General features: G+C 38.8%; 1 protein-coding gene across 3 annotated transcripts in view; it reads right to left on the bottom strand.

Annotated features, from left to right (window-relative positions):
* Nucleotides 1-26,238, bottom strand: part of LOC113013015 (guanine nucleotide-binding protein G(I)/G(S)/G(T) subunit beta-1-like) — a 31,669-nt gene that overhangs the window by 2,247 nt on the left and 3,184 nt on the right. Inside the window, exons 1-10 of one of the 3 annotated variants that reach the window (XM_026153536.2) lie at nt 10,365-10,498; nt 8,935-9,041; nt 8,277-8,315; nt 8,010-8,116; nt 5,117-5,180; nt 4,230-4,392; nt 3,057-3,123; nt 2,507-2,708; nt 1,843-2,059; nt 111-226 (exon numbers count right to left, since the gene is read on the bottom strand). In XM_026153536.2, coding sequence (XP_026009321.1) covers nt 120-226; nt 1,843-2,059; nt 2,507-2,708; nt 3,057-3,123; nt 4,230-4,392; nt 5,117-5,180; nt 8,010-8,116; nt 8,277-8,315; nt 8,935-8,991 — 1,023 coding nt within the window. In that variant the 5' untranslated portion in view covers nt 8,992-9,041; nt 10,365-10,498 and the 3' untranslated portion in view covers nt 111-119. Of the gene's footprint in view, nt 1-110; nt 227-1,842; nt 2,060-2,506; nt 2,709-3,056; nt 3,124-4,229; nt 4,393-5,116; nt 5,181-8,009; nt 8,117-8,276; nt 8,316-8,934; nt 9,042-9,645; nt 9,787-10,364; nt 10,499-26,238 lie in introns of those variants that run through there. The other 2 variants (XM_026153538.2, XM_026153537.2) reach the window with 2 other exon arrangements.

Raw genomic sequence — 26,238 nt, forward strand, 5'->3', positions numbered from 1 at the left:
TTACTGACTGTGCACAAAACTAAAATCATTTAAGCCGGTGCCTGCAGTTTCAATCTAAACCCCCAGATGGCAGTAAAGATGAACTCTGAGGCGCTGGTGCTAACACCTACCTTCAGACTCTAGTTCCAGATCTTGAGGAAGCTGTCCCAGGACCCTGTTGCCACTGCCATGCCATCGTCAGTCACACCCAAGCAGCTCACCCGGTTATCATGACCGGCCAGGACACCTGCCAAGACAGCAGAGGATGAGACAAGGCACCAAACCTGCTCTGTCTGACGGGTACTGCAGGCTAACATAGACTCGAGAATAAAGATGCAGGTTTGGAAACTGATTACATGATGAAAAGGTGAAAGAGGGCAAGATGAAACTTGTTTCAAAACCATAAAGTGCAGAGTAGGCTATAAACCAGTTAGTAAAGGCTGATGCTGACCCAATATACTGATAATCAATACTCCATACACCAGTGGATCGATATATTTAAAAAAAGAAAAATTGTCTGCTAAGATGTTGGCTCACTCAATAGACCCCACTATGCAGTCAATAGATCAAGTATGCAGTCAATAGATCAAGTATTTATGCCTCCATGGGGGCTCTTCACTACTCGAACAGGGGATGATTCTCCTCTCTCAGCTGCTTACTATTGGCCTTGGGCTACAGTTTGGCTTCAGATCTTTAATGGGGAAATATTACTCCACAAAGTATTCACATAAAGCCAAACATGCTTAACCAAGACTGCAGATACACATCGATACAGACATATGATACACTAATAACAAACATGTTACACGTTGCACATTTGGCTACAAAATATTTATTCCCACTCTGCTTAAACTCGTCAGGTTTCACAGGGACAATGTGCAAGTGCAATTAGACCAGATTAGCATCTACCTTCACAAGTAAAGCATTGCGCAGGAGTAGTGCATTTATGCTGGTTTGCACCAATAGTGTTAGGTTTAATAGTCAAAGTCATTTCTAATAGGCATTTTAATACACTCTCTTCCTAGTTTCCCCAGAACGGCCTTATGATAGTGTCTCCCTTTATAGCAGCTCCTCAACAGTGTCTGCAGGCTATAAGGTTATTTGGTAGCTTGAACATATCCATCATTCCCTGACAACTACCACACAGTGAACGCTTCACCGCCATGTTGACAGAACTAAAACCCTCAGAATAGATGCAGCTGTATAAGCTGTAAGACAAATGCTACTTTTAATGCAACACAACAAAAGAACAAACATACTCCTATCAGTGTTTTCACTAACAGTTGCAGTAACTTCAACAAACTACAAAAATTTATGACGCCAAGACAAATCTTCTGTTTGCCACACAGCCTGATCTAGTGATAATAACAACTTAAAACTATTTAAATCACTTTATTGCTACACACGGTGAATATGTCAATACAATGGTGATTACTGACTCTTCAACAAGAACTAACTGTAAAAGACCAACTGACAAGTTTGTGCAGGTACTGGCCACACCAGCAAAGTTGCAAAAGTGCTGTTAGCATGCCGGCTACTTTCATAGAATAATGCTCGACATCAGAAAATTTTAATTGCAAATATTTCTGAAACTGAAGCAATGCCACAACAGGTACCTCCATATTGTGAATGAGGAGTCCTGACCTTACCCTTTTAAGTGCTGCCACTCTAATGCAGCACATGTGGAAATATTGACTTCATGGCATATTGGCAACTCGGCATCAGCAGTGAATCAAATCATCAGCAATAATAATTTTAGGTTTTGTTTTTTCCTTAAAGGCTTCATAATGTGAATATTTCAAATTATAGTGAAGTATAATCACATTCACACAGCTCCAGTCTTTTGCTCCGTATGGTGCCTACCTGCACGGTCGGCCTTCAAAGTGTCCCAGACGTTGCAGTTGAAATCGTCATAGCCAGCCAGCAGTAGGCGGCCACTCTTAGAGAATGCGACAGAGGTGATGCCGCAGATGATATTATCATGTGAGTAAACCATCAGCTCCTGGTCAGCACGCAGGTCAAACAGCCGGCAGGTAGCATCATCTGAGCCCGTGGCAAATGCGTTGCCATTAGGGAAGAACTGTAACAAAGGGCAGGGGAATCTAAAGTATTCTTACTTTTGTGCGATTTTTCAGAGTGAAGCTAATTATTTACACTTAAGGGCAGATATCACATACCAAATCTGTTTTTAGTCCGTCTAGTCATCACTTTTAGAGCAAAGCATACTGAATACTACTTGCAGTACTACTATGTACTATGAAATCAAGATCGTTCATTTAAAACAAAGTCTCAACAGTTAGCGTTAATTGTTTTTTCAAATTGCTCTGTCTCAGCCTTTTTAGAAAGAGCTTTAAAGTTAAACGTAGCAAAAAGGTCAACACAAACAGAGCCAAGTCATCCTGTCATTTTAATCGACTTGCTCAAGAACCCCAGACTTGCTGACAGATCTGACTGTAATCTGCTGAGTGGCTTTAAGACTTGACACCCTGACATGACTAGTATATAAGGTTTCTGTTTGTATCCTTACGCAGATGGCATTGATGTCCGACTCGTGGCCAGTGAAGGTCTGTCGGCACATTCCTTCTCTGATATCCCAGAGCTTGGCCGAGGCATCACAGGCTCCAGACACAAACAGCCTGGTGTCGGGCGCCAGCGAGAGACTCATGACATCGCCGGTGTGACCAGCAAAAGTAGTTGTCTGCTGGCCAGTCTCAATGTCCCACAGAGCACTGCAAGAAAACGCAAAGATGATTTACTGTCATTTACTCTGCAGAGTGACTGTTGACCTATGAGCAGAATCTAGCCCAGAAAGATGTATTAATTAGCCACCTTGTATTTAAACAGTAGCTCTCTAGCAGAAAGCACTACACGAGTGTATGAAATTAGGAACACTTGTATTTCCATAAATATTGTAGACAACCTAAAGAACTTACAGGCCAATGTGATGGCCCTGAAACCAGTAAAATATTGAAGCTCTTGACAGGTTGAAATTCTGACCCAACTGTTTAAAAGAAGAAAAAAAAAAAAAAAGTGTACTTGATTGAACTGATTGCAGTGGGTGCAATATCCCAACTCACCAGGAGGTGTCTCCAGAGCTGGTGACAATCTGGTTGTCATCCAGGAAGCGACAGCAAGACAGGTAACCTGAGAGGAGTGAAAGAAACTGAATCAAAAACTATAATATGATATATTATTTTGCAGAGCTATAAGACAAGTTTCCTCCCCTTATACTATGCACAGAGAAAGAAATCTCATCCCAAATCATCATCCCACCCTCAGAGAATGTTATCTGAGCTGGATGTGGGGGAGATGAATTGACTAATTCACAACCAGATAAAAAAAGAAAAGAAAAAGCTGTAGGGCATCTCCTGGTTCATGACTTGCTTCCATAATTCTTCCTTTACTAGTTGGCAGAGTTTATAAACCCCTCCCAATAGCGAAGGAACTGGAACTAAAATGCTGACACACTTCCTGCATCATGTGACACTGATCAGATGAATGCTCCGCGCCCAAGAGCTCAACACTTTCATTAGCTTGAGCTGGTATATGACACAATGAAGACAGATGCACAATATGACTAGTATCTTTTGGATCTGAAAAAAATAACTGGGCTTCCACAATTATATAAGGGCTACCTTAGCAACATAATGGCTTATAACCGACTGGTTGTTTATAGAAGGACTTGTATGTATGTATAAATATATGCATACATACACACACTTGTATGGCTACATCCTATATGGCTGCAAAGTCTTGCTTTGACAAAAGACTTGCCAAATATTCAAAAGCATGTTACCATGACCACACACCGACAGAATCAGACTCACAAGATGAAACTACCAGTCTCACAACCATATTTAAGCCCAAGCAACAAAAAGTAAAAAAAAAAAGAAAAAAAAAGAAAAAAAAAAGTGAGAAATATGAACTTCCATCTACTCAAACGGAGGGCCAAATTGAAACCTAAATGAGGAATGCAGTCTTAAAAATCAAGTGACTTGAGTCCTGCCATGACCTATACTGCCCTTGTCAGAGATTGCAGAACGCTGACAAATCAAAGCTACTTTGGGCTGCACTCTTTCACAAGGGGTTGCTGCAGCAGGTACGGCCACATGTTTCACTTGTCAGATTTTTACGCCAGATGCCCTTTCTGACATAACCCTTGAGGGATTTGTCTCTGAACGGGAGACTTTTCCCAACATCCTGGGACTGACGGGTAAATGGGTACAAGCTAATGGAAGCATCCTGCCTACCTGTGTGTCCGGCCAGCTCGCGGCTTACGCGCACATTTCCTTCACGGGTCTTCAGGTTGTAGATTGAGCAGATGTTGTCCAGGCCACCACAGGCAACATAGTTCCCAGAAGGGGCATAGGCGCACGTCATCACCCAGGAGGAGCGCAACGGGATGGCATGGACCTGAAGGAGAGGAGCAAGATTTAATATTAGATAGTATGCAGTGACAGATGGAAGAGAGGGAGAAGGGGCAGGCATGTGACAAAGTCTGTCTGCAGTATTAACTTAACATTTCAAGGGCACAGTATTCACTATAAATAGCATTACTTGACACAAAACACTTGTGAATTGTATTACAATGAACTTAACCTTTTGCAAATGGAAGTCTGGGAATTATCATTATTTCTATTCTGACTTGATCTTGGATGAAAGGGAAAAGACAACAGTTCATTTGGAAATTTGGTGAAGGATGACTGTACACATCTTATGTTTAGACTACCCCGACCTCATCAGATCTCCTGGCCCCACTTTATTGTGTTTTTCTGGGTTTTATATGTCCTGGTGACATCTAAAATCTTCTGCCCGTCTGTGTTTACAGCTCAAGATTAAAGGATGGTTAGCTCTGGGTCAACAGAAGTTTTGTTTTAGCTTTCTGGTTTTTGAACAAGCTAACCAACTATGTGACATTTTATGACATCATGTCATCATTTCACAGTGTTTTGGTGTTATCAGTTTTAAAATATTATTAGAATGTATTGCTCACTGATCAAACCACAAGGAAGAAAAAAAAACCTCCCATACCAACGTAAGAGAGGATGTGTGTCTTTCTTTGTACATTTCACTGGTTAAACACCAGGAACTTAAAAAAGCACCCCAAATTACTGACCATTTAAATTGTTTCAGTTACCTTGTTTGTGGTGTAGCTGTCCCAAATAATGAGTTTGCCATCCTGGGAAGCACTGACCAAAAGCCTGGTGAAAAGAAAGAAGAGATTAATAAAGGGAAAGACTGTCATCAATTTGAACTAGCAGAGTGTGATGCATATGTGTATATATAGTACAGTTTTACCCAGAAAATGTTTATCCGTGACCTTCACAATACAAAAACACTGCTTAACACACAGTACGCGAGGATGTGGCTTGTCTTACTTGAACATTTTTATTCTATTTTAAGGGGTTTGAAGTGATAGAACGGAACATTTCAGATGGTATTTAGACAGTTTAGATTTACTTTTTGAAGGCGTTTCCAATTTATTGCATCCATATTTTTGTTGCGCTTTAGGAATTAGGGGTAACAATGAGCCATCATTTCAGAGCCAACACAATAGGAAAGATATCACTTAACCATGTTTAGTAGTGTTGCCAGTGCTGTCACTTTCCTGTGAGCAAACAGGACAAAAGATAGGAACCAATGCAGGTCACATGATTCAATTTACTGTGTAAATTATGTGGGTGGTGAGATTCGGGGGGGCTTGTTCAAGAACCATCATGGAAGCTAAGTGTTGCACTGTTGAGCAAGTGAATAGACATTTTCTAGACAGATAAAAATAGATCCATAAGCAACCAAACAAATGAAAAAGCTTGTGATACCCGTCTTAAATACATTTACATAATTTTACATGCAGAATGGATGGTGCTAATCCCAACTGGACTGATCTAGCAGCTGAATTACACCAATACTTTCAAGTATGTTTAGAAGAGCATCTTTAAAACAAACAAAAACCCCACTGAGATATATCCCAGTTTTTGCTTTCAAGAGAAAGCTCCTCAGTACCTCTGTGACTGCTCTGCTATCTGGGTGAACCCAACAGGAGTAACCACAGTGATGGTCCCAATGCACACAGGACCAGGAAAAAGAGTGAACACACCAATGACTGCTGGGAATATGGAAATCTTAACTACTGTGCTGGCAGGAATATGCTCACATACGCACACCAGCAGATAATAAGTCGGGGACCGAAAGGTTTGTGCTGGGAATTCTAGTCTAGGAAAAAAATAATTACCAGCTTCTTGGTCTTAAAAATGACCACATTTGATCTGGGAAAAAAATGTTAGCTTCAGATCAGGCTGTGACACTGAGTGTGTTAGCAGACTGCAACACAAGACTTTGCCCTAACTTGAAAGGAGCTCAGAGTTCTGAGGGTTGAGAAGAAGCCACCAATATTTTCAAAGGCAAAAACGTGGTTTTTAAAGAAAACACTGAAACTATTTAAAAGTTACCAATTGTGAAACTCGTAGTTCTTCGGGTCAGAGTACATGTCAACTGGCAGACAAGCGCATGCAGCAAAGTGCACGTGTTTGGCAATTTTTTAGTACTCTTTATGAACAACTTCGTTTTCATGGCTTCCCAGTCATGTACCCACACCTCATTCTCATAAGATACACTTTTGTGGTTGTCTGATATGATACAATAGGAGGTCTGAAAATGCAATGAGCAGCAATAAGAAAGAGCCTAATATAGATGGGTAATACAGATGTTTTACATAAAACAACAAAATGATCCAACATGTGTTTAGGTAATGTGTTTGAGGATCGTCTTGTGGGACGAGTTAGTCACATTTGAGTACTCAGGATATTTCATAAAAAAAACGCAAATTGCTTTGTTGAAGTCAGTACAAACTTCTACTTTAAAGTTGTTTAACAAATTACTTTATTTTCAACATGAAACCAGTGCTTTGTGTTCTCACATGCACTGACAAAAAGAAAGAAAATATACGGGGATGAATTAGCTCTAAATTAATAACTGAGGTGTTATTCTAAGAACGTCTAATGCCTTAATATTTTGAAGAAAAAAAAAACTTACATTTTTGAGATGCATTTAGGCTTTTGAAAAAAAATATTCATGCTATTTCTGGGATTTAGCATCATATTCCTTATATTAAACTTTGTCTTACAGACTGCTGGTGTTTTATAACAGATTCATAATATACTGAGGACTGCATGCTGAAAAATTACACATTACTGGCTGGTAAATGAAAGTAAGGGAAGGCTTTCTTTCTCAAAGTGTAGAAAATTCACCCTAGTCTGGCACGTGAAGAACCAACTCTAGCCTAGACTGCAGCTCAAAACATCTTTTTGATTGGGTAAAATCCCACAAACACCTCTTGAGGATAAAACATTGAGATTCAACAAATAGTAAGCTCTTACAGTGAAAACACTGTGTTAGATTTTTTTTTCTTACTTATACGACGACCAGCAGGGTGATGAGATGAATGAGCACTTTGCAGTGGTCTCTCTGTGGACTGACGCACGGCAGCGCCACAGTGATTAACTTGTTGATTGCTGAGGTGAGAGGTGTGTACAGCTCTGGGGAATACACTTTCTGAAGTGAGGACTATTGCTTCATCTGCCATGGCTATGAGGCTCAACACTTGTTTTTAACAAAGACTGACTCCATTTTGAGTATTTTCCCTACCCACATACCACACCCCCAGTGCACACAAACACAGGCACAGCACAGTAGAAGCACTCCAAGATACAGTGATGCACCTGAAATAACCAGTCATGGTAATGAGTGTGTTAATATTGTGCATGTGCACCAGTACAGTACACCACTGTTAAAATTTTACAACCGTGAGTACATGGTAATATAACAGACTGCAAAAGACTTGCTTTGGGATTAAGAGTGGGGTGAGTTACTGTGGAATGCCACGGTTTGAAGAGGACCCTCAGGAGGAAGTAAGCAGCACAAAGACAGCCAAGCAAGCTTTTATATCCATTTCCTGCATTTAGGCAGTGGGGGTTGGGGCTGATGGGATAAAATATTTAGTTAATGGACAGAATGGAGTTGAATGAGATTACCTCGAGTCAGAGCCCCAGTGCATGGCATAGATTTTAGCCAGATGCCCCCTCAGTGTCCGTCTAGTGCGCATCTGAATTCGGCCAACAGGGTCAATGTTAGCTGTGATCTAAAAAAGGATCAAGATGAGAGAGAAAGTCACCTTGAGACCATCATGTATTAGTCAAAGTATTAAAACCTTCCAACCAAACATCAAGCATATTGTCTTCATTTAAGTTTCAAAATAATAAATTATGTCAAGTCAACATCATAACAACTATAGCGCTTACCTGAGACAGGGTAGCATCTGCACACGCTTTCCTGGCATCCTGAAAAAAGCAGCCAGTAAAATTAGAACGTCATATTTTATGTGCAAATGGCATGCTTTCATGTTTGGGGGTTCCTTACTTTTAAAGCACTCTGTAAAAAAAAATTAACTACACTATAAATGTCTGACATCTTAAATGCACTGGAATGACGACATCCATTTAATAATAGTAAATAATAAGAAACTATGGTGCAATACAAGTGAGATTAATGTAAATCAAGTTGGATTCCTGCTCAGTGGCATCCCACTGCAATGATGCTACTGAGGAACCTGAGCAAGCGTTGGCAGGCAGCTTTAACTTCTTGCCCACAGCAGTCATGTAAAATGTAGTAGAGGCTCAATGCAGAAATACTGTCATCCCACAGCTATTTTTGTTTGCTAGTGTTAGTGGTGCTTACGGTACATTGATTTTGATCATGTGACAATATGCATTACAGTACTGCTACAGGTGATAAAGCCTGTAAAAATGTATTGAAGCATTTTAGGACAAACCAAGAAGTACATAACCCCTATTATCACTACTAGTGTAAAACCTGGAGGTCACTGACAAATGTTATTTGGATTTATAAATCTACTTAAAGAAAACAAATGCAGGTTACTTCGGGGACTGAAGGACTTACTCTGATCTGGTTCTTGAGCTGCTCAGCCTCCTGGCGTAACTGATCCAGTTCACTCATTTTCCTCAGCTAATGGTGCGCTTCGCTCCGCCGCCTAGACTCTTGCTGATCTGAAGGAGACAAGCAACGAGATGCTCAACATACATTTCGCATGCTGCTTTTAAAAAAAACAAAAACAAAAACAAAAAAAAAAACAGTATTAACGCAGTCAGTTGTAATACAGTACATGTGAATTAAACATATGGTGCTGACAAATTACTTTGGCTAGTACACAAAATTTACATGTGATTCTGGCCAAAATGGAATTACGTTTTGTCTTCTCTAATGTATTTATGGACATGTTATCATTTTGTTAGTTACAGAAAAGCCGGGGATCACACAGTATCTTTTAAATCCAATCTGTGAGGCCCAGACAAAGTCTCAGGGAATCGCTTTCTAGACATCTCAAGACTTGTCCTCGCCAGCTTGAAACTGTTACCTAGCAACAAGCACTAGGCAGCTACTTTAGGCTTAAGATAACAATTTTGAGGATGATGCTGAATTTGTTCTCTCTCCCCTCCCAAACGACAGCAAACCCTTGGGCAAACATCTGGCCACAATGAGCAGCTGATAACCATTTCTTCAGAATCAAGGCAAAAATACATTAAAACAAACAAAACAAAAAAAAACAAACAAAAAAAAAAAAACACTAGGCCATGCAGGCCAAACACATACCCCCTACTGACTGACAAAACGGAGCAAGGATCAAAAGTCCAGATATCAAGAAAGGAACAAGACAGACCAAGAAAGCAGCAGTTTCACTGCACTACTGAAACCCCAAGGTGCTGAGATGATGGGCTGGGACTGACAAAGCTGTCAACGTTCTGGCCTCGGGACTCTAAACTCTCCTCCAATGTCATCCCTGTAATCCTGGGACACAGTTGATTCAGCTCCTCAGCCAAATCCGGTTAAGACAAAACCTGCTGATGATCCTAAAAGCAGTGGCTATCTTGCTGACCCCAATCCTCTGGTTAACACAGACACTTTCACTATCCACAGAAAGATGACAAATTCGACTTCAAAGAAAAATACTATAACAACAATGAACCCTAGCTCAGAAATTCTACACTGACAGAAGATTAACTGAAGTGATACAATCATTGCTACTTTCAGCACCAATAAAAATTTAGGTGCCAACACAAATCAGCAGACCAATTCACCTGCTTAGTGGGGAGGAAAACAAACAAAAAAAAGACCCCATTTCATTGAAATGTGTTATATTTCAATATGAAGTGATTGTCTTCATTAGGGTTTCTCCTATCTTCACTTCAAAAATACAAACTCAAGATTTTATAAAAATTAAATATTTAAAGACAACAACGTAAGCATCATTACTCCCTGGTGTGTCAAACAAGCTAACGAACACTACCATCTGCACTGCAAACACATCTTACCTTCCTGTTTATCTGGGTTTCGGTCCTTTGTCCTAAAGAGTGTCGAGACCTGAATGAACACTTTACCCTTCAGGCGCCTGACATCTTAGTAGCTACCTGTCACCTGATTGGCTAGTGCTGTAAATGGGTCTGCATCTAAGCAAGTCCTCTTAGCCCCCTAATCTTGATAAAAAGGTCTCATGGTAATATCACAGGCTAATTCTTGTCTTCTCTGCACTAACTCTTTAAGTAATCACAGGTAAAGAAACTAAAACTACCAGTGGACTTTTTGCAAAGATATTGCAAGTTCAGATTTTGCAACCTGAGCATAACTAAACTGTAAGACAAGCATTTGAAAAGCGTGAGGAGACAAAGGATGCATCCCACTGGTTGATAAAGTCTAGGTTATGGTTAGTGGATGCACAACTGGCAACACAGCTGAAGAAAAATCAGTCCAGCTGCGATTAACCTTCCTATAAAGCCTATGAATTATTTAAAAAAAAATTCCCTCCATTTACTTATTCTCATTTTAGTCATTTCTATAAAACCTCATGAAAGATCCAATTCCCTTTAACAGCTATTGCAGTAAAACATGGTGGGCACTGAGTTTAAAAGAAAGGTTTTTAGATTCAATCACTGCTGTTGGATCGTCCTTTTCTGACCCTTAATGTTCTATTTTTTTTTGTGTGCGTACAAAAGTGTTCTTCCTTTGTTCCTTTACAACAGTCAAACACCATTGTTGTAAATCAATACAATGAGCCACAGATCCTGCCCCCCCCCCCCAAAGAAAAACAAACAAAAAAAAACCCAAAAAACATACTAGCTCCACTGCTTTCCCATGGCCTAGGAACTTTTGGGGTGAGTCTGCTGTGTGAAACATTGTTGGCTGTTCACACGAGCCTTCTTGCTTCCAAATCATTCACAACATCTATTCTAGCTACAATAATTGTCCAGATTTTAAATGAGTGTAAGACAGAGGACAATCCGGGGGGGAACTCTGGAGCTCTTTGTCAATCTTTAACACATATTTTTAAGCAGTTTCTGAATTAACTTAACTTTGTTCCTGCACATTTTTAGATGGGAACACAGACGATGTAAACATATTAGCCTTTTTTCATAATCATTACAGTGATATTAAATTTCTGCAATCTAAAAAAGGAACCTACAGGTTCAGATTTAAATACATCCATGTAATCTACACAGTATACCGTTTTAGACTACAGATAACATATTACATAAATAATATGCCTGTATGTGTAAAATATAGAGCTGTACAAATATGCTAGAACCATTCAAATGTGCAAAAGCTTGAGTTTAGTCCTGATGTTGCTCTCATGTGAGGCCTACAGCTATTGTCATTTCTTTCTTTGTTTTTAGGGGCTTTCTGTCTTTAGCAAGTGAAACACGTGGAGTTGCCAGAGGTCAGGGGATCAATGTAGCGTGTCATGAACATTTCACGGTTTGATCCTTGAAAATTTTGTGCATGAATGAATTAAAATTTTGGTGTCTGAGCTCCAAAATAACAGCCTCTGAAATGCTAAATTTATTCAAATGGTAGAAATTTATAGAAGTCTATTGGCAAAAACGTAATATCAAGCACTAGTTGAGATTAGAATTAGCATAAAAAAGGTGTGATTCAGAGGACTCTTTTCCCTTTTGCTGGTGGTGGGAGTGTTGAAACCACTGGCAGCCCAACAGATAGAGCCTCGACTTCACTGCCTTCTCTTTCTGCCAGCTATTTTTAGAGAGGTGGTGGGGGAGGAGGAGTAGAAAGAGGAGGAGAGAAGCAGACTTCACATTTTCCAGCCACTCCTATCAGCTCCGACATCTCGAGCACAACACATTGACAAGGAGAGAGGAAGTGTAATTTGACTCCATACACAGAGACTTCATTGGTATTTCTTCTTCCCATACACAATGATCACAAATACAGCATCCATTTTCACAGCATACACATTTATAGGTCTTTATCAGATGTCATCTCTGCTGGCGTTTCATTAAACAGTATAATATACGATTCCCCCCCCCCCCCCCCTTTTTAGTTGGTAAGCCTATATCTCAAAACATTTCAAAAATATTTCTTGAGAAGGAACGAATTTGTGGATTTCAGAGAGCAAATTTGAGTTTGCTCAAATTTTGAGTCCGAGTTAAATTTTAAATACAAGAGTTACCTCATTAAAAAGGCCATCATCTTTTTACTCTTGAACATTTTTCCCTTTGTGATTTTTTTGGAAGTGACTATGGCAATATTAAGGAAAAAAAATAAAAAAAGTTGCTAGTATAATTTATGCCAATGACACTTAACACTAAATACAGAGAAAACTAATCAAAACATCTGATAAATTATCAAGTGTATATCTTAATTAAGACATAACAAAAAAAGTAAGGCATCACAGGTGAAGGGACATGCACAAAATGGTCTAGTGTGAGGTGAGGCAGCAGATTTTGGGGTAGACAAGATAACTCCGTGTGATGACAGTGTCCTCGTGCACAAGGGGATATAGACAAGAGAGGCAAACAGGAGGACAGAGCCAGATTAAACTAATGAGAGTGAACAAGCAGAGGACAATTGGGAGGGTAGCTGCTAATTAACCGCTTGGTAAAGGGGAGCAAGGCCCAATATGCTTCATGGCATCCAGGACTAACAAAGAAAGATTATACCTATCCAGCACTAGGGCTGCACGATTAATCGTTAGAAAATCGCGATCTCGATTCATACTTATGTGCGATCTCATTTCCAAATGACAACGATTTTAAACAAAAAAAAAAACAAAACAAAACAAAACAAAAACACAACAACAACAACAACAACAACAACAAAAACAAAAACAAAAAACAAAACGACGACTGTACCGCATTTTGATCCGGGACGTACTCTGCATGAAAACAAGCGCTCACTCTTCCTGCTCAACAAATGACAAGGGCGGAGCCTTATACCACGTGATACAGAAGCTGTGCCGTGTGATGCTAAAATTAGCAGGGAAAAAACAACGGAGAACACGTCAGGGATGACGAGAAAGTGACAGGAGAAAATCCGTTCCGGTCAACCACCCAAACATCAATAACGGGAACCTTATACACCGCTTCCCTATACCCGTCGAACTCAAAGAAATTACGGAGGCTATCACTTATCACCCGACCAAAGATTATGGCTCCCATCAACACTGTGCAAAACGAGGGATTTAGGAAAATGATCAACACCCTAGACAAACGCTACACAGTGCCGTCCCGCAACTATTTTTCTATTGTTGCACTACCTGCTCTATACACGCAGTGTCGAGCAACGGTGGAGACGGAATTTCAAGCAGTACATTTTGCGGCAACAACAAAACGTGAGACATTTGTTGTTTTTATGTTTATTTATTGTTTTTATGTTCAGTCTCAACTGTTACGAAGTTGATGTGCAGTTAATAAGTGCAATAAATATTTATACTGGAAAAGAAAATCGTGAGAGAATCGTGATCTCAATTCTAAGCCAAAAAAAATCGTGATTCTCATTTTATGCAAAATCGTGCAGCCCTATCCAGCACTGGGTTGGTTTTTTTTAATCTTTCCAAAAGCCAGATATATTCCTATAGACCTCATATTTTCATTCACAAATAAAATGCCAAAAAAGACAAGTGAATCTTATAAATAAAGACTAATGCACATATAAACAAATAAATAGAAACAATGTGGAAAGCCTGTACACTGGTGCAACAACAAAATACCTCTTCTAATTTCTTAAAAATGAATAAACAGGTATTCCAAATATTTAAAAAAAAAAAAAAAAATTTTTTTTTTACATTTCTAACTCTTGCCCAGCTCGGAGACCAAGACAAAAAGCCATGTATTAGGCACAAAGGCAGGGTGGTGGGCTAAATAATTTACACCCTCCTGCCTCGATACCAGCTGCCCTACCCTTTTATTCCTTCGGGGCTGCTCCCATCTCACTTGTCTGATTGTTCCTGCCAACTTGTCTCAAGGTTTTTTGTTTTTAAATTCTTGACCTTTAATGTGCCTCTTAGGTTGAGCCAGATTTGCTGCTAGTAGAAACAAACCGTATGAGCTGCAGCACGGTATGGATGGGGGCTGCTCTTGCTCGCAAGCCAGTTGGTAGCTGTCTAGCTGTTGCAGTGCCTTAGCTACTGATCATCTGTGTCAGCATGCAGCCTCCACCTTGATACAAATGCATAGATTCTCTAAGCAGGCGTTTCCTTTTTAAGGGTGTTTCCCTAGCTGTGCTCGTCTCTCTCTTCCCTTTGTCAAAACATTTAGCGGATGTGGCGACAGCACACACACACACTTACAAATACACTTGCTCGGTGGTTTCTTCTATTACAATCGTGTTTGCCATTGTCCATTTATGTTTTTGAACCAGGCTATGGAAACAGGTTACTCTGGAAATAATAACTGGCAGCATTATGCTAAAGGTGAATATAAAATCGAAGAAGAAAAAGAAGCAGATCAAAGAGACCGAGGGGAGGGTGGAGATCCAGCAGGAGGCAGTGTGTTGAGAGTTACAACACCAGAGGATAGGCTAGCACTTCACACAGAATTAGGTCAGTCTGACTTAGATTAGACCTGGCCCATGCTCGTAAACAAATAATCAAGACCGAGGATGCAGTGGGACAGGTCACTTGTAACCATCATGTCAGTTTCTGTATTTACTCTTAGCTTGGCAGCCCATGGACCCTTCCATGTAATGTCACAGAGTTATTATTGTAACAGCCATTACATTTAATGTTATGTTAACTGGCACTATAAGACCTACTAGTTTAGAATAGTGTAACCTGGATATTTTTTGTAACTATAATTTACACAAATGGCCATTAAACATCCCACATGCAGGACTAAACAAACAGATACAAATTAATATGTGTTATAAAGACTTCTAAAAAAGAAAGAAAAGACCTAAGATTGGGCTAGATTATTTTAGCATCCGCTGAGTCTAATGCTTAAAATCGCAAAGGAAATGTGCCAACCAAGGACTGAATTGTGTGTGGTCCATTTATTTTTCCCTTTTTAAATAATTATGTCTGAATTTTAGTACGTTTCCTACAAAAAGAGAATTTAGTAATGGTGGTGCATGCTGCAGCTATAATTCACACATTTTGCAAACACTTCCCATGCAGGTATGGTAGTTGTGAATAAGGAGGTCACCATTCAATACAAAAATTCTCTAAACGTGTTGTACTCATTTCCTTTGGTACTGTAGGCAGCATATAGGCAACAAGTCTACCAGAACTGAAGACATTTGGCTACAAGTGTTCTAAGTCTGTCCTTAGCTGTTGGAGGAGAAACCACACAGGCAAAAACTATACATGGAAGAATGCAGCTGCCAAGATAGCTCTACTCATTGATAAGTCAGAGTCTATGGAGGGACTTTGCTTTGGAGGGGGGTGGTGGGGTGATGAAAGTATGACAACCGATTCAAAAAGGCAATATACAAACGATATTATCCAGTACTTCAGATGAGGAAAGGAAATATTTTTAGCAAGCATTTAAAAGACTGGCTCCCAAACCTGTTCAAAGAATTTAAGCCGAGTGAACTTCAATTCACAGTAACAACGCCCAAATCCTCAAATCCAACGCCCCAAATCCAACGCCAGGTCCTCAGCACAATATCCAACATGTTTAGTGTGAACTGGACAGAAAGATTAATTAGTCCGATACTCAATATATGTAAGTGGTATTTGACAAATACTAATGAACGTTGTAATTTTACAACAGTAGAATGTGTAGCTGAGAGCATTAAGACATTTCTTTGCTGCAGTTTTATTCTTACTGGGTGACAATGTTACACTACAGTCAAACAGACTGAAGTGTTTGCATGAAAACACATGCAACATTACGCCAACAACCCATTTCCAGTTATGTGCTTTGCATCATTGTGTTTGCGGATAGTTTTACATTGCTAAAAATCACACCTGGTTTAAAAACGCAGGCTGTGTAAAAGAATGTCACCGTTGCTTCTGCACAAGTGTGTGAAACTAAAAATCTGAAAGTTAAAAAAAAAAGGAATATTTTTCCCCCTGAAAATACACACTAAATATGCATATCATACCAAACCTACTCCCCCCGAAAATGTGATTAGATCCCTCTCTGATTTCGACATTTATATCTGGAAGAAAGAAAAAAAAAGGTTATGTGGTATTTTATCTGGGTTCAAGTCAGAAAACGAAAATGGCAGATGGTTTCCCTAAAACCTGGGGAATGCACTTCTAGGAACAGCAACGGCTTTTAGAAAACTATGTGGAGAGGAGCTACCTTATTTCTTCCTGTCTATTCTTTAAACTTTACAGCATTTAAAAAATCCTAAACCTTTGCTGTTTGACATCAAGTTAAGCCATGACAACTGGTTACACTGTAGGAGATGAGCATAATAATTGAGACATGCTTCAAGACTAATGTTAAAGGCTTTGGGCCATATCAGAATGAAAGTAAAAGCAAAACTGAGAATTTTAACGTTCCACAACAGTCAAACATTTGTGTGACTGGTATGTCTACTGAAAAATGTTTGAGGATTGTCGCAACTGACTACCATCACAGTACATCTTGATTATTTCTAGAACATTTGTTTCATTTGGATAACCAAAAAACAAAACTTTATGAATACCAATTCAAATACGTATATAACTGTAAAACTTTCTATATTTAAATGTTATAGTTCAATTTGTTCGAGTATAAAAACAGGCAAAAGATACAGTAAGTGCATGATTTCTAAGTCTTACTGGTGGGCGAGTGCTGTGAGGTAGTGATCCATTGTAAATGTAACTGAAACACAACCAGGTCACAAAGGAAGAAAGGACAAAGGGGGTGATGATGCAGTAACACAAGACATAAGGGAATCGCTCCTGGACATTTTTTAAAAGCTCCACCAATCTCATCCACTTTGTCATTTTCCAACACACCATTCAGCTCTGAGCGGCTTGTTTACAAGGCAGCTACAGCACTGTGGAGCAGGAAGTGATTCCTTCCCCTTCCCTGACTAGCTAGCATCAGTATGAATGAATGCACTATGAAATGGTTTTCACACCGGTGACACGAAATACCAGAGTTTCAATACCATATTATTATTTTTAAGACCATTTCTGTTATTACTGCACTGTTGTAATTTATATGCCACATTCAACTTTCAAGGATTTAATAAAATGTATATAACTGTACTGACATCACATTTGATAATTTGACTTGGGAAAAACTAAAGTGAGATTTTTGCATTTTTATGACCATTCATTTTACTTTTACCAATATAGCCCACTGTTTTGTAACAGTAAAGGGACACTCCTTGGTTAACACAAACTGTTAAGCACCTTAAGTGCCTTAGTTTTTAAGTTGTTAATGTTTTCTTTGCCATTACCATTTTTTGAACATACTAGAAAATAAGTCAGAAGGTCATGTAGCATGTTTGAAGTTGAATACAAACATAAACCGCTGAAACATCAGCAGAGTCACTAGGGGAAAGAGGAGAAAACCCCAAAATAAAGTCAAGTGAATAAAATGCTTAAGCAGTTATAGTGAAACCCACGACCAACACAGGACTTGGTACTAGAAAAAAGAAGGGGGAGCATAACCACTTTTTATGTTTACGCAACTAAAATTAACATGAAAGATTAACTGTGGATATTTCTGCACTTTCACTTTATACTGTGCCACTAATGATATAAATTAGATGACGGGGAAAGGTTGACAAGATGGGGATTAGTACTTAAATCACTGTTTGAGAAGGTGGGTTGCAAATCTTTCTGAGTCTCAAGAATGGCTGAACTAAATATGAATAGCCTTGGGCCTCATAACCCATTTTGCTCCAATGAATGTAGAGTAAAGTCCTGAGGCTACAAATGAGTATGCATAAGATGGCACAGTTCTGATTAAGTGAGCAAGTGGAGGTGCAAAAATCAACTGTAAGATTTATTGAAAAGAAAAGAAGTACAGTACACAGACTTCAGTTACCCCAACAGTTTTGGAAATGTACCACAAATTCAACTATTCACTATTATCCATACTTTTTCGCCTCTGAAACACTCATACTGGACGTTAGGGCTGCCACGATTTGTCGACTAGTCACAATTACGTCGACTATCAAAATCGTCGACGACTGATTTAATAGTCGACGCGTCGTTTGAAGCTTTGTAAGATCCCAAAAGACGCAGGAATAAGTAGCAGGATTTAAGAGTGTAATAACGGACTGAAACAGAAGATGGCAGCACTGCATGTACAAGGATGCCAGCTGCCGTTAAACCCCGAAGAAGAAGAAGAAGAAGCAGCTGTGTCCCAGAATTCATAGCGTGGCCCAGCTCAGTTTCCAACAATGGCGGCAGCTAGTTAGTTTTAATATTACTCTTATTATTCTTTCTGGGTCACAAAATAAACGTTTAACATATTTTCAGCCGAGAATGTAGCTGTGTAAACCTCAAATATCGGCTCAGTTTATCAGGACACCACATATTTTCAAAAGCGCTCCGACGTTTTCGGAGACGTCTGTTACCCACTAGCTCGATAGCTAGCCGGGGGCTAGGTCACTAGCGCGGTGAGAACACCGGACTCCCGGCAAATTGTTTTCAAACCCACCGCCGTCTTTCGCTACTCAGGTTAAATATATATGAGTCACTTAGATAAATTAAAAATGTTGTTGTTTGGCTTTTTTTTTTTTTTTAGTATTTTATTTGTTCCTGAGTAAATCGGTTTGTCTGAGATTAAAGTTATAGTTTTTACACAGCTGAATAAACGTCAAGCAGACAGCTGATTATCAGAAGTGTGAGATGCTGGAGAATATACTCCGTTGTCCTGTTATATTTTAGATAGCAAGGAGTTTATTAAACTTCACCGAAACAATCTGTAAATTTCATTAAAATTGAATAAACTATCATCTTGTCTTTATTTTTAGTTAGCACCTTAAAAGCTTAAAGCTGTAAGCTAATGATAGTTATATAAGAGCAGATGCTGCTGGTGCAATAAGCTGTAGTTTTACGTCCAGTGGATGATGATCTGATTAGTCGACTAATCGCATAAATAATCGGTGACTAGTCGACTATCAAAATAATCGTTTGTGGCAGCCCTACTGGACGTACACAGACTGATATCCCCACAAACAAGATATTTCTCTATGTATGCTTTAGAATTATAATATGTACCAAGTCCACTAAAGCCAATTTTAGATATCAATTATTTTAAGAAACCCTCCCCCACCAATACTGTCAATGGCACAATGCACCATTTCCTTGCTTCTGTTACTCAAAGTATACTAATCAATGCAATCAAAAAACCAACACTTTATGGAATTTATGTTCTGCATGAGCATTACACTGTGACCAATCTGGAGAAGTGAAGGCTCTGGTAGTGTGAACAAACATCTTACAGACAAATTTTCTATCCAGCTTAATCTCTATAAGATAAAAATGACCACTGCACTACCAACCCATTTTGGGTGGAACTCAAGTTTCTATATCCTGGATTTCTGGCATGTAGACATAAGAATACCATCAATCACAGGGGGATGAACATGTGTGACTCTGCACAGCTGCCAAAAACAGATGGCTTTATGATACATTTCTATGACATGAGATGGAAATCCATAAGCACTCCATGTCTCAGGATGCTATGTCCAACAACATAATTAATTACTAGGTAAGCTATGTTATTTTAAAGCAACCCCCCCCCCCCCCCCCCAACAACAACAAAACACAGTTAAGTTAGTTGAAACTAAATACTAGCCCCATCTACTGCTTTCTTTCAGCCTGAATGCAGCAGTCAAAGTGTTAATCCTCAAGAGCACTTGGAGATTTTTTAAGCTAATTTGGATATGAATGAAATTTTATAAACACACCTTTTTGCATTGTAATAGTTTAGACTAATGTTCGATTATTGGCTCCAACTCCAGCATGATCAGCAATGTCTGAACTGGAAGAAAAAGCTCATCACCACATAACAACCCCACAGCAAACAAACGCTGTGGAGGTGTAATTACAGAGTGATGTTGAATAAAATGCCTAACCTTATTTCATTTGTAGAAAAAAGGTTTGTCTAATATCCTACACTTTGTTTTTTTTAGATCTTGGACAAAATCTAATTGAAATTTCACAAAATAAAAGTCTGAAAACCCCCCCCAAAAAACCCAACAACAGCAACTATGACGTCTGTAATAATTTGTAAAAAATTGTAAAGGAACTATTTTTATTATTATTTTTAATTTGAATCAGCTGAGAAAACTTTAGCATAATTGGCTAGCTGCCAATGTCTGTTGGTAAAGTTACTATTGCAAAAAAAGAAAAAACATCAGTGGGGTAACCCTAACCTTACTGAGTGAACAATCCACTGTTTACTGGAGGTTTGTGGTTTTAGGGTGCAGTGCTGAAAAGGGAAGGGGAAGCCTAAATTAAAAAAAGAAAAGAAAAATCGCAAGGCATAAGAAAACATATTTCCTTTTACAATGATTCATCTTATTTGCACAATCATTACAATGAAAAATTTACAACAATACAACTCAACCAATTACCCAGCCCTACATTTGAGTGTTCTTTATATATGCTGTGTGAACCATCCCTTTTACTGGACACGATTTTGTATGCATGCACCGTCAGTGTGGTTGGCCTGTGCTGGTAATGTCTGATGATAGGGGACATAACATCAATGCGACTGACAGTAGTGTTTAATTGATTGATTAGTGAAACATTCCATGATGCTGTGTGCTCTTTTGCTAGACAGAAAACATTGTTGGTAGAAATAGCAGGCATTTTTCAGACCACATTTCAGAACAAGATGCTCTCAAAAGGCAAACCTAGCCAAAAACAAAACAAAAACTCAATGCACATAAGCTGCTCTGCAATATAACTGATCATTACTAACAAGAAAACAGAATTCTAACATGAGGCTCAACCTTTAAAAAAAAGAAAAAAAAAAAAAAAGAAGAAAAAAAAAAGCTATTCCTAATGCTCAGAATTTTTTCTGACAATAGCATCGAGAGGAAAAAAAAATATGCCTGTTAAAAAGATAAGATTGTATATGTCAAGAAAGTTCATGCATTTTAACATTTACTTGCTACAAAGCTGCACAACCATCTTTTCATACTTGGATATAAATGAGTTAATAGTTAATTAAAACTGTAAGGGGGGGGGGGGGGGGGGGGAAGGAAAGGGAGGGAAGGTCAGGCTAGCCCAAAGCCAAAAGCATGACTTTATTTAAAGCATAAAATACACTCCTTTGATTGCATTAATAATCACACCCCTCCCCCTGTGTTTTCTCCCCAAGCTTCCAAGAGAGGAACAAGTGTGTGAAGAGTCACATGACAGCTACCCCACTCTTGCTCAAGTGACTGTGGCCTTTCTTGCTTTGAAGAGGAAGAACACTCACTAATAGTAGCTGTCTTTCCCAGTCATCTCGGGATTCAGGTTTAGTCACATTTTCCCTTTGCAGTCAAATATAAGGGCGAGAATGTAAATAGACACAGAGATGGTCTCTATTCAAACCAGATCAGGCGGTGAAATCCACATGCAAAAGACGGCCAGAGTTTGTTATGGGCTTGTGGGAGGGTTACGGTGTAAGTGATGACAGTGATGGCCAGTGTGTGGGTCACCAAGCGGCTCTGGTGCCACTTACTTTGAATATTCAAAACAGTGGCTAAGACCTTTGGGCCAGCGGTGACAAGTTATGTAAGCATAACAGCACCTACAGTCAAACTATACACAAATCTAAACAGTGGGAAAGGCTTAGGAAGAATTTTCGCTGTAATATTGACACTTGGGAGTGCCTGGAGCTATAAAAAAAAGACTAAGAATGTTTGCCAAGACACAGATTGAGAAACAAATCTTTATTTGTTACTGCACACCTTTCATAAGTAATCTGTTCTTGCCACTGCTTAAAACAATCTTTACTGATAAATCAATTACAGTACCAAATAAACTTTAAATGTTCTTTTATCCAATTGGTGAATGTTATATAACGGATCATGTTCAATATAACATAAATAATAATAAATTTGTTATGTTTAAAATTTTACAGTTCTGTTAGTGAGGTTAGCAGATGGCAACCTATGTCAATGATTCTGTTAACAAAAATGTATGAGACTTCTGAGAGGAAGATCTGAACTGAATAGAATACTTTAAATTGTATAACCTATAACAATGTATGGCATTAAAACCAACTCCAATATGCCTTTGATTTATTTATTTATTTTTAAACCATGACTCAAGAAAAGCAAATCATTTTGCGTTTAAGTTGTGATTGTGTTCAGGAAATGTAACATCCTGGTGTAAACCACTGTAGCTGCCACTTTAGGGTAGTGACACTTTTGAGAGAGCTGGCCTGCATTGCCACTAAAGGTAGCAGAACACACACACAAACAAACACAAAAATGTTCAGTTTGCAGTCTTAAAATTCATTTTTTAAATTGCCCTTTAAATTATAACTGAGTGTCCAGTAGTGTGTTTCCAATGATGGGCAAAAAAAACCAAACAAGAAAAAACAAAAAAACAAAACAGATGTTTGATATAAGTTACAAGTGCTACATTAGATAAGGCACTGGATTACCTGTGACCTGTTTCTGTACATAAAACAGGAAACTGGACTCTGGATGACATGGAATTTGCTTCATGTTGCCATCGCAGTTCTTAACGCAAACATTTTCTACATGTTGACAGTTTTCTCTGCTATGCATCAGTCACATTAATTATGGCAATACATTTAGATGCATAGCTCACTGAAAATACCTGGCAAGCAGCTGTACTAGCAGGGCGAGTAGCACAGAACAGATCTGGGTTTTGTGTATAAACAATCAACGACTACCGTACTTACTTCCTGGGCCATTACCAAGTACTACAACTTGAGCAGGGACTTTTTAGACAGGAAAATTGGCTCAGAAACTGAATATAAACCTAGGTTCCTCCAGATGACATGCGGGTAAAAGGCCCAAGTTTCAAAAAGGCTTTAATGGCTGATGAAAAATTCCTGCAACTAGAAAAGGCTAAAATTTTCCTCTTTGAACTATTCGAGGAACTTTTAATGCAGATGTTTTTGATTCTACTGTTGGGCTCCCTCACTATAAACCTTGCTGTGGTAAAGAGGGAAAGCCCTGCTGTTGTTGTGGGTGTGCTGGCATTTGCACTCAGTGCCAAGTTTCATAATCTTTGTGAATAGCTCTAAAATTTGAATTTGGAAGTTGTACATTGTAGCCTTGAGACTTCTATTAACACTTAGTGTTAATGTATGCCTGCATCTGTGCTCATATGTATATGGCTGAAACACATGTGTGGTGTGCATGCAATTAATAGTTAGATAACTTGCACCAGTGGATGCTAAGAAACTTATTATCTTCTGAAAGATATTGTTAGAACAAAGCTGTACTAGCACAGCGATCCCATCACAGTCTTTAGCTGCACATTTGCTTATGGATGATCAACACACCCTGATGAAACTGCGCTTGTGCTGCTTTCAGGAGCTGTATTACACAAAGAAGAAGAAAGGATTTAGATTTCTCAACCAACAAGACTTATGAGTATAGTAATGAAGGCATACTGCAGAGGCTGCGACTAATGGTCTTTTAAAATTAATATTCACAAATAATGTCGCTGATAAAGTCACTATTGTGGATGAAGAGAAATACTTATTCAAGAGCTTGGCATAGTACAATGGATAACTCAAGTTCCATGCCCATACTGTTGAGTATTTTCCCATCAACTCTTACATGAAACGGTCTTGTGTTAGAAACCAGAACCCCAAAATGCTTCGCAGAAAACTGATTTGTTGTGGCTTGTAACCAACAGTTAAATGGCATGCTACCAGTTTCCCTTAAAGGAAACATTTTACACAGACCCCGTTAAATGTGTCATGATTCCTTTTTATTTTGAAGAAATTGAGATGAATATACAGGCACAGTGAAGTTTTAAGTCAGATATAGGTAGATAGAAATGTAGGGTTGTTATGCAACAGGAAATAATTATTTACCCAAAAATTGCATCTTCAATTAAGTGCAAATAATGCATTATTTCGTTCTTATCTTGAATCTGAAACTCAAACTTTACATAATGTATCCTACGCTTTCTATCAAGCATTGTAGTATACCTGAATTTGCATTTGCACAACTAAGCCTTTTTGTAGTAATACTTGTGTGGCTGTTGGAAAACATCTGAAGTTGGATCAGGCTACAGTAGTTGTATACTTATAACTCCATAACTATATAAAAAAAAAGGGGCAGTTTTTCTCACTTTTTTTATTTTAAAAAACTATCATAAATTTGTACAGAATTTAGGAAACAAAATTTCAGTTTTGCAGCAGTACTGTGACTACTTGAATAACACTTGCAATGGCCATGCTAAACAGGACCAGTCCACTGGAAAACAGTGAAAAAGCCATTACAAAGTCGGAAGAGTTCCCCACTCAATAAAACCAAAACTCCTGAACATTCAGCCATTACCCATCAGCTACAACAATCAGGGAATTGCTCAAAAGCATTATATATCCTATATTAACAGGATATAAAATTATCTTGTTTATTAACATGCAAAAAACTTGGGGCTGATATGCATAACTCTAACTACTGAACCAAGGCAATTTCATTTCAATGCAGGCCTTTTATTTCAGTCTAGATGTGATAGGGCTTTACTGACTAAATGTATTGATTACCAACCATAAATGTTATTAAAGAACCATTATTAAACATGTTCTGTGGCACTGAATTGGGACTGGTATATATTCATACTACAGATCTATTAGGAACCTCAATAGAAAAGTTATGTTGTCATGGTGTTCACACTCACTGCTACAATTCTGGATTGAACCAGCTTGTCTGAAGCAGGTTTAAGTTTGCATGTTCTCCCTGGTCTTGTGTGGGTTTACTCCAGGGGCTCTGGGTTCTTCCCACAGTCCAGCACCATTAATGCTATTCTAATCTGTGAGTGCATGCGTCTTTTCATTGAGTAAAAGAAAACAAAAACTAACAACAACAAAAAAAACCAAAAACAAAACCTGAACCTACCAGATGCAAACCAAAGATGTGGAGACTGTCACTAACTAAGAAATCATAATATACCATAATGGTCAATGAGACAAAACCACCACCACGTTGGATCCAACCACTCTTGCTTTTTGGTCTCTTGGAGCCACAAGTATATAAAATTTGCATCATTTTGGTCTGGTCAGAAGTTACGTTACAGCCAAGGCTGTCACAAACATACAACACATCTTGCGAGTTCAGGTATCCAACACTTGAATGAAAAAGGTATTTTATCAAAGAGAGGGTAGAGGGGTAATCCTGTGAAGGTATCAATCACTTGTATGTACTTATATGTACGCCCATATTTATTTGGCCCCTCAGCACATCTGCTTTTTACAGTGGACAGTGAAAAGCAGGATCATGCCTGATGTGAAAAAAATAAAAATAAATAAGCACTATCACTAACCAAAGCCACATAATCCCAAAGACTGAAATCCACATATCTAAGAATTTAATCCCATTCATATACAGTACTCCCAGATTAAATGAGGGAAAAAATAAACTGGATGACAATCCCCCCCCCCACCCACCCACCCACCCAAATCCCAGGCCAACAGGATAATTATTCAGGTTTTAAACACATGGTCATTATCTTGTGGTGCTACTCACTCACAGCTAAGCTACTGACAAGCTACACTGTGCACAAACTCAGTCTCCAACAGACAATTCTGCAATTAATGCTTTTAGGCAGGCCTGTCGTATATGACTTGTTTCAAGGCAAAGTCATCAATAAAATGCTGGAGAAATTCATGCAGCTTTTTCTATTGCTTTCCAACAGGGCCAAAGAAAAACAGTGTTGGATATATTCAGGGTGCCAATATAGAGTGGGTCACATCCAGGTCATGTGAGCTGATTAACAATAAATAGAACAATGTTTTATGCTTGGTTTGATAACTGGATGCTTTTGGGCGTGCATACAGGTTGCGC

This window comes from Astatotilapia calliptera, chromosome 20 (assembly GCF_964374335.1).
Source record: "Astatotilapia calliptera chromosome 20, fAstCal68.1, whole genome shotgun sequence".
Lineage (NCBI taxonomy): Eukaryota > Metazoa > Chordata > Actinopteri > Cichliformes > Cichlidae > Astatotilapia > Astatotilapia calliptera.